Source organism: Epinephelus moara, chromosome 21, assembly GCF_006386435.1.
Source record: "Epinephelus moara isolate mb chromosome 21, YSFRI_EMoa_1.0, whole genome shotgun sequence".
Lineage (NCBI taxonomy): Eukaryota > Metazoa > Chordata > Actinopteri > Perciformes > Serranidae > Epinephelus > Epinephelus moara.
The window spans coordinates 3,835,400-3,843,295 of NC_065526.1; the positions used below are offsets into that span (position 1 = coordinate 3,835,400).

Genomic DNA, 7,896 nt, shown 5'->3' on the forward strand with positions numbered 1-7,896 from the left:
GGTCACTTCCTGTCAACGTTACAGATCTGAAGTACAGAGAGTTGTTGACTAGGCGATACACCGTCTCATGGTGGTCACTTCCTGTCAACGTTACAGATCAGAAGTACACAGAGTCGTTGACTAGAGACGATACACCGTCTCATGGTGGTCACTTCCTGTCAACGTTACAGATCAGAAGCACAGAGAGTTGTTGATTAAGATGATACACCGTCTCATGGTTGTCACTTCCTGTCAACATTACAGATCAACCAACGTTGGAGAACGGTGCAGGTACTTTAATCTGATTTTCTCATTACCTTCCATGTCTGTTTGAACTCTGGCTGTTAATTGCTTTGATTTTCCTCCTGATGACTGACACTGACTTATCACCAGTTAAAGGTGGTGAGATGGATCTATTGTTCATGATTTGAACGCATCATCCCTTCAGCCAAGATACTGACTCATTCCTTTACACAGGGAGAGTGATATGGAATGTCTGAGACAGTTTGTGTGTGTGTGTGTGTGTGTGTGTGTGTGTGTGTTCAGGGACTATGTACTGCCATTAAATGCAGGGTGAAGAGTCCAATATATTTCCAGGGTTAGGAGGAAAAGGCCCCTGGGAGCCCATGATGTTCACACTGATAATGACTCCTCAGCTCAAATGGCCCCCAGTGGCAACACCACCCTCTGACTCCTCACACTCTATATTACTGCTGTCATTTCTACATGCATTACTGCTGCTGCTGATATGTAGGAGCAGAGTGATCGTTGATAGAATCACATATCTTTAGTATAAAAAGAAGAAAAGAAAATCAATCATAATTCAAAGCACAGGGGGGAACCTCTTCTTTACATTAACTCAGCAGCACAAAGAGAGGAGATGGCACAGCTGCAGACTGTAGATTTATCTAACATCTTACAACATCTAACTGCCAAAGTGTACGCACAATGATCAACATTTTATTCTTCTTTCAGAGATGTCAGGTAGCTCACAGTGCTATAAAATGGATATGTAAAGATAGAAGACAGTGCTCAGTGTGTGACTGTAGTCAAATCTACCAAATACAAAAAGTACATCATGAGCTCAGACTCTTTTTGCAAACGTGCTAATACGTTAGCTTGTAATCAAACCTTCAGCTGGGGTGTTAACATACATTTTAGCATGATATTAAGCATGTATCATTTAGCTTTGTAGCGTGTAAGCATGCCAGGAGTATTGCCTTTTAGCAAATTAAATATAATGTGTAGCATTAAGACATACTTCATTAGCAGACATGATTCATATTAACTGCTCCTACAGCAGTATCATGTGTTTACTCCTATTATAGTGCTAGGAGGCAGGTGTTAACAAATTACAATGCATTTAACACTTGTTGAATTTTAAACATGCTTATAATCACATTAACAGGTAACACTCACAGGTAATAATCTGCATGTCTATATGCTAAGACACTTAGCACGTGATGTTTAGAGTGCTAAACATGTAGAGCTCTGCCTCTGTCTGCTTGTGTCTGTGTGCTGTTATCTCTGTGAGTGCGATTGTGTGTGACTGCATTGGTGCGTGTGTGCTCATCTCTCTCGCTCTCTGATACATATTCTGTCATCAAAGCCAGATCATTTATATCAAATTTAATGTCGTTTACATTTTCAGGGTGTTTTCGTGCCAGCTTCCCTCGTGGAAAAACAGACCGGGCACCAAAACTATCGCTGCAGATTGTGAACTGACCTGAACGCTCGGTGCCGCGCCCTGTTCAGTGTGAAAGGCCCAATAGGTTAACATGGGCACTGACAGCAAGTGGGCAGAGCTCCACGGAAAATAAGCACGCTACTTGGTGCTTCCACTTCCACTGTGAGCCCGGCCTTAGCCTCTGAACTAGGGATGTCAGTTCTGATTTATTTTGCTCTTAACAGCCACACACCCATTAACGATTAACTAACTTGCTAATGTTTAAGGAAAAACAAGAAAAAAGGAAAAACACAAAACATGAAATACAAGAGACCTTTCCTTTTTCCTCTCCATTGACTCAGAGAGCTTTAGGACTGCATTTCGCAGCACTGCCAGAGATATTGGATAAAGGAGATACCCCACCGTAGGCTTATCCAATGTTAAGAAAACGGTTACTCTTCCTGTGTCCTAAGTGGGCGTGGTTAGCTCTCCCTCCAATCAGAGCCTGTTCTCCCTCAACCAATGAGAATGAAAATACATTCTTCCTATTATTGCAGCCTATTGCTGCACAAAGCTTGGGCATTTTTTATTTATTACTAGCGGTAAATAACTGTTTGTAAGCTAACTGTGATTTTACCGCCTGTTTATCAAGATCACGAGATCTCGCGAGAACTTGTTTTCTGAGACGGACAGGGCTCAAACAAAGTTAACTTTCTCTTGATCTGTGCGGATGAAAAAGGCAGCTTTAGTGTCAGAATGTTGGTAAGATGTGTGGCTTGTGGAAAATGAACCCAATATTTACTTTAGTGACTACAGGGTGAAAGAATTGACCGTAAATTGTGATCACGTTCATTTTCCTCATTGACGACAATACATTCAGAGCTGCTGCAAGTCTCCTACGGGGGCGTGGCGCTGACGTCACTGAATCAGGAAGTGAGCTGAGTGGGGTATCTCGCTTTATCCAATATCTCTGGCACCGCCTATTTAGAGGTGAAACTTTAATGTTTTATGATTTAAACGTCTTCCCTTGTATTTCATTTTCTGTTGGCGTTGTTAAAAGACAGCTAACTGCATTAACATGCGCAAACATAGTTCCCACTGCCCACCCTGCAGTCTTTCATGGTTAGCTAGACTTAACCAGTTTGTGGCGTAGCTCGTTTGCAATTACCTCTGGTAACGCTGTCTATTGCTACTGATAATGGGGTCCCTCTGGTCTCCCCCAGGTGAGTACCCTGCTTCATTTTGAACCACAAAACCCTTTTAGCATTGTTAACCATGTTAGCACTGCTAGCCCTGCTGACACCATAGACTGTAAAAATAATGGACATAGGCAGCGTGGCGTCACCAACTGGGTTGTGGACTCCTGTTTCAAAGCCTCAAGTTCGGAAGAAGAGTTTTTTGGCACTTCCATGTTGGCTTCATTTTACAGCCTTGGAGGATGCTGCTTAGTTGATGCTGCTAACAGAGCTAACAGTGAACACTGCTAACAATTCTAAAGGAAGTTTGCAACTCAAAACTGAGCCACTTAACTACTGGGGTGACCTGGGGGAGACCAGAACATGGGCACCACGTTTCGCCAGCAAAACTGTTTGGTAACTGCAGTGTTACTCGTGGTAATCACTGAAGAAGCTGCACTGCTAGCTCCTCCCAGATCTGGATGGTGCACGGTGAGGTAAACTGTAAAGTAGCAAAATTAGGCTAACCTATAGTCTGACATGCGGAACTGGTCAAAAACATTCTTGACAGTTAACCCATGACCTGTTAACCGGTGGCATCCTTACTCTGAACATGTTTAGCATGTTTATGTTTGTATTTGTTTCATTTAACACGTCACCATGGATAAAGTTAGCATGGTGACATACCACCATTTTGCAATTCAGCGTTGTAGTGTACACTCTAGCGTGCTATGTTGACATAATTCTCAAGGAATATCTTTGGGTTGAAGGAAATGAACCTTTTCATTTTGGACGGATCCTGTTGTGAACGAAGTAATCGCTGACACATCCTCTGAAGTCTCTGCCAAATTTACTGATACATGTTGAGAATTTTCAGTCAAAACACACAGTTTGACCTGCATACTAACTAACTGAGTGACAACACCGTCCCTGGAGCCACACTGCTACCGAGGCTAAAAATACTAAATACAAAAACCCACTAATTTAAATATCTCCATGAGCCTGTCCTCCTGAAACTGCTGGGGATAAAAGGACCGAGGTGAAGCCTGCACTCAGAGCGGCTCAGCGGAGCGGAAACAGACTGTGACAGAGGAAATCTCAGCGGGGCTCGGCCGTTCACTCGGTAATTGTCCAATTTATGCGAAGCGTGCCGAGTGGCGGGGCAGAGCGGCCAATAGGAGCAGTGACGGGGATATTGAAATCCCAGGAGGGAGAGAGACGGTCACCGGGCGGCGACGGTGTGCCACGTTCACACAGCAGCCGCCCGCGTGATAAGAGAGCTCATTTAATTTCCTCTGTGTGCTGGGAGTCCGCACTGAGGAGGGTGTGTGTGTGTGTGTGTGTGTTTGTGACAGACTGAGTCAGAGCAGGTAGTGTACGTGAGAAAATAAATGTAAGTGGAAGAAGAAGAACACAAGTGTGTTATTGTGTCTACCTACCTGTGTGTGTGTGTGTGTGTGTGTGAGAGATATTGGACGACAGGTTTATTTGCTGTCCTGTCATCTCTCCTGCTGTCTGTGTCATGACTCCAGCATGTAATAAAGCAGGTTATGAATCTGAGTGCTGCAGTGTTTCTGCACAGTGAGGAGACGGTTGATCTTATGTCCCTTTTCCACCAGAATAAGCGTGTGTTCCCAGCTTCTTGAAACGTGAAAACCCGGTGAAAACAGTCTATATTACCAGTTGACTGGAGCAGCAGATGAGCAAGCCTTGTTGTTTTTAAACAGTGTGTCACATTCGATGTCACAGTCAGGCCGGAAAACATTAGAAAAAGAGGAAAGCAGCATGGAGGCCTGTAAAAATGTTCCAATGGTTACTGTAAATTTCAATTAATAGCCTGGGCTATTATTTGCCTAAATCACTGAACTCAACAGGCCTATATTTGGGACAGGCTTTTAATTCCTTTTACACCAAGCTGTTGCTCAGCAAATATCCGGAAATACAATTAAACTGTTTATTTAAACCAGTATGAATATCAGCTGTATAAAAGTTAGGTTTCAGATAATATATCAATTTTGAATCTTTCATTTGATCTAACTCCGACAGACAGCACATCAGAGAGAGAGAAAGTGAGTCATGGTGCTTGAGGATTACGGCTCCCAGCCTACTGATACAGCAGGAATATAAATAAATTATAGGGTAATGGAGAAATGGACACATAATTTGAGGTAGCCAACGACCTGGTTTCATACATCCGAAGAACTTCCAGAAAAAAAATGAACTGCTCTACCAGGCGTCTATTTGAGACAGGTGTTTATTTGTCAAAATATGTAGCCACACTGGGCTAGTAAAAGGGACTGGGCGTTTCATTGATAGTTTTACAGTACTTCTTTTTATATATCCCTTACTTATTGAGTCTGTCTTTCAAACTCAGTGCAGACTAATTGAGAACTATGTTTAAGCTATGCTTGGGCGGCGACGGAAGGTATTTTGTGGTGGAAACTCATTGCATCTCCCCAGTAAAGGGGCTTAAATTAGGGTGTTCACCAGGGTGTTGTATAACAATCGTCCATCGGAGCCGGAGCCGATAAATACCAGTGACTACTGCAGAGTTATTTGACCTGGGTGTGAATGCCAGTTGTAACCTTCCCCATTACATACAAAAGCCAGATGTTAGCAGGTGTTAGTAAGGATGGGTACCAAACCCTGGTATTAAACGGGCCTATACATAAACAGAGATAAGCACAGGAAATATAAACAGTATGTTCAAGAGTCTGCTGATAGATTTCTTTATCATGTGGTAACTACTGGAAACAAAGGGCTGTCTGAAAAGCAGGTAAAGGGCTTTCAAATGTGTGAAACAGCAACATGATTTAGAAAAAGGCCAGCTGTACAATCTGTTTATAGTAAACGGACTAAAAACGGTCCTTTAACTGATCTGAACACCAAATATGGTGATTGTGTCACACAAAAATGTTGATATCATCAAATCTGCTTTCATGTCGTTCCGTTAGAGTCACACTTTTTGACACAGATACATTTAGGCCACATAACATTCAGGTACTTACACCAACACAGGTCGGACAGCGTTGTTCATGTTGCCGTAGGCCGCCCTGCCCAGCAGCTCCCTGAAGCAGCTCTCTGCCAGCGCTGCCGGATTTTCCTCGCCATCCTGACCTGCCCCTGAAGGTGTGCTGGGGTGCCCCGCCCTGTCACACAGAGAGAGACGGTTTAGAAAGCGAATCCACATGAAAAACTGAAAGAGTCAGGCTGGCATCATTTCCTGAGCAGCAGGACAAAGACAGAAGACAGTGTTCGGAAAAGAAATACAAAGCTTGAGGAGGTGAATTTAAGCTTGAACAGTGTTGTGTTTGTCCATGTATCCAAAAAAAATGACAATATTCTTCAGGTAATAAAGGACTGAAAGGAGGTAAAAATATACGAAGAAGCTTAGCGAGTGTGCATGTGAGACTACAGGCCAAGAATCAATTCTTCATATCACACACACACACAGAGTCTGTGAAGAGAGAGGAGGATGAGGGAGTGCAATAACATTTAGAGGAAGAAAAGAAAGAGAAAAGAGAAAGCTTCAGGATATGAGAGAGATGGATGGAGAGAAAGAGAACGAGTGAAGACCGAAGGACTAAAGACGGAGGAGAGACTGAAAAGAAATCAATCAGAGCAGCTGAAAAAAAGGGAGAAATCAAATGAAAGAGTATCGACCAGCCTCAATCAGTGTGTGTGTGTGTGTGTGTGTGTGTAGTCAATCACTCCACATCAGGAGATAGCAACACTGCAAAAAATGTGAGAGCAAAAAACATTATCTAGTATCAAGTAGTTTATATTGTGAGAAAGCTGCAAATCAGAGAAGCTGGAACCTGCGTTTTATTTGATGAATGATGCATGATGGTTAATGAATCAATAAAGCTTGTGTCAAAAAAGTCTCTGAGGATGAACTAATTGATCAAGTCATTGTTTCAGCACTATGTGTCTTATTTAAACAAGGCCCTGTAACTAATCATACTGTTTTTCTTCTATCCTGAAGAGCACAAAGTGGATGGATTAATGGACAGACAACCTGTGATAAGTTGAGTCTGAGCTGTGTGCATCAAATAGGATCCTGAAAACCAAACCCTGCTCATTCACTAATATTTTCCTTAAGTTTTCTCTCAAATTTGTTCTCAAGAAAGATCGTACGAAAAGACTATGACTCATTCACAACGTGCTTGTAAGATGAAGCGAGTGCCAGTTGATCCTAGTTAGCAAAGGTAAATGCCCACCAAATCCCCAAAACAGGGTGTGAGACTGCAGGGTCATGCACACACACAGAAACTGAAGAAAAAGAAGTTGATTTAAGTCAAGAGTGCCCAACCGAAAGTCTGAGGGGGATGAAGCACCGGACTCCAATCATAAACAAAGATTTCTGTTTTGAAGTGGAGGGACTTTTGCAGGAAGTGAATACCAAACAAGCCGTCAAATACAGTAGCATCAATAGTAGATACTAGTCCATACCCATTGAATACAGCATACCATACCATGACTAAAGCCTTTTTCACACAGAGCGCGATTTTTGCGGCGCCCACTGCGGGGTAGGACGCAGAGCAAGCGGAGAGCAAGGCGCGCAAGACAGGATTTGGGGGAGTACAGGCTCATTCAGGAGCTACAGCTCCATGGTGACCGCTTCCGGGTCTACTTAGGCTCTTCTCTGCTACTGGATGCGCCGAGGTGTCGTCACAGCGCGTTGCAGTGAAATTTAAAAAATTTCAATTCGAGCGCAGGCTGGCGGCGTGCAGACGCCGCGGCATGCGCCCTCTCGCGCATCGCTCAGCTCGGTGGCAGAGCGGTGCGCACTTGCACCGCGGTAGCACATACACAATGAATGGGTTCATCGGTGGAGGTCTGCGCTTTGCTGTGTGAAAAGGGCTTTAGTCATACCAAAAATCAGAAAAAAAAACACATTGGTCCACAGGGGGAGCCACAGCGATCGGTCACATTTTAGCCATTTTGAAGCATTTTTCTGTTGTTATAGCGCCACCCAGTTGCCAATTAGAGTTAAATTTCTCCAGTCACCTCGAGGCGTCCTGTTCTACATATCTACCAAGTTTAGTAAAAATCCATATGGCGGTTAGGCCTAGA

General features: G+C 43.4%; 1 protein-coding gene across 2 annotated transcripts in view; it reads right to left on the reverse strand.

The window, feature by feature from the left end:
• Positions 1 to 7,896, reverse strand: part of efr3a (EFR3 homolog A (S. cerevisiae)) — a 592,036-nt gene that overhangs the window by 69,069 nt on the left and 515,071 nt on the right. For both annotated transcript variants that reach the window (XM_050074483.1, XM_050074482.1), the window contains exon 8: positions 5,829 to 5,969. In XM_050074483.1, the coding sequence (XP_049930440.1) occupies positions 5,829 to 5,969 (141 nt within the window). The remainder of the gene's footprint in view (positions 1 to 5,828; positions 5,970 to 7,896) is intronic.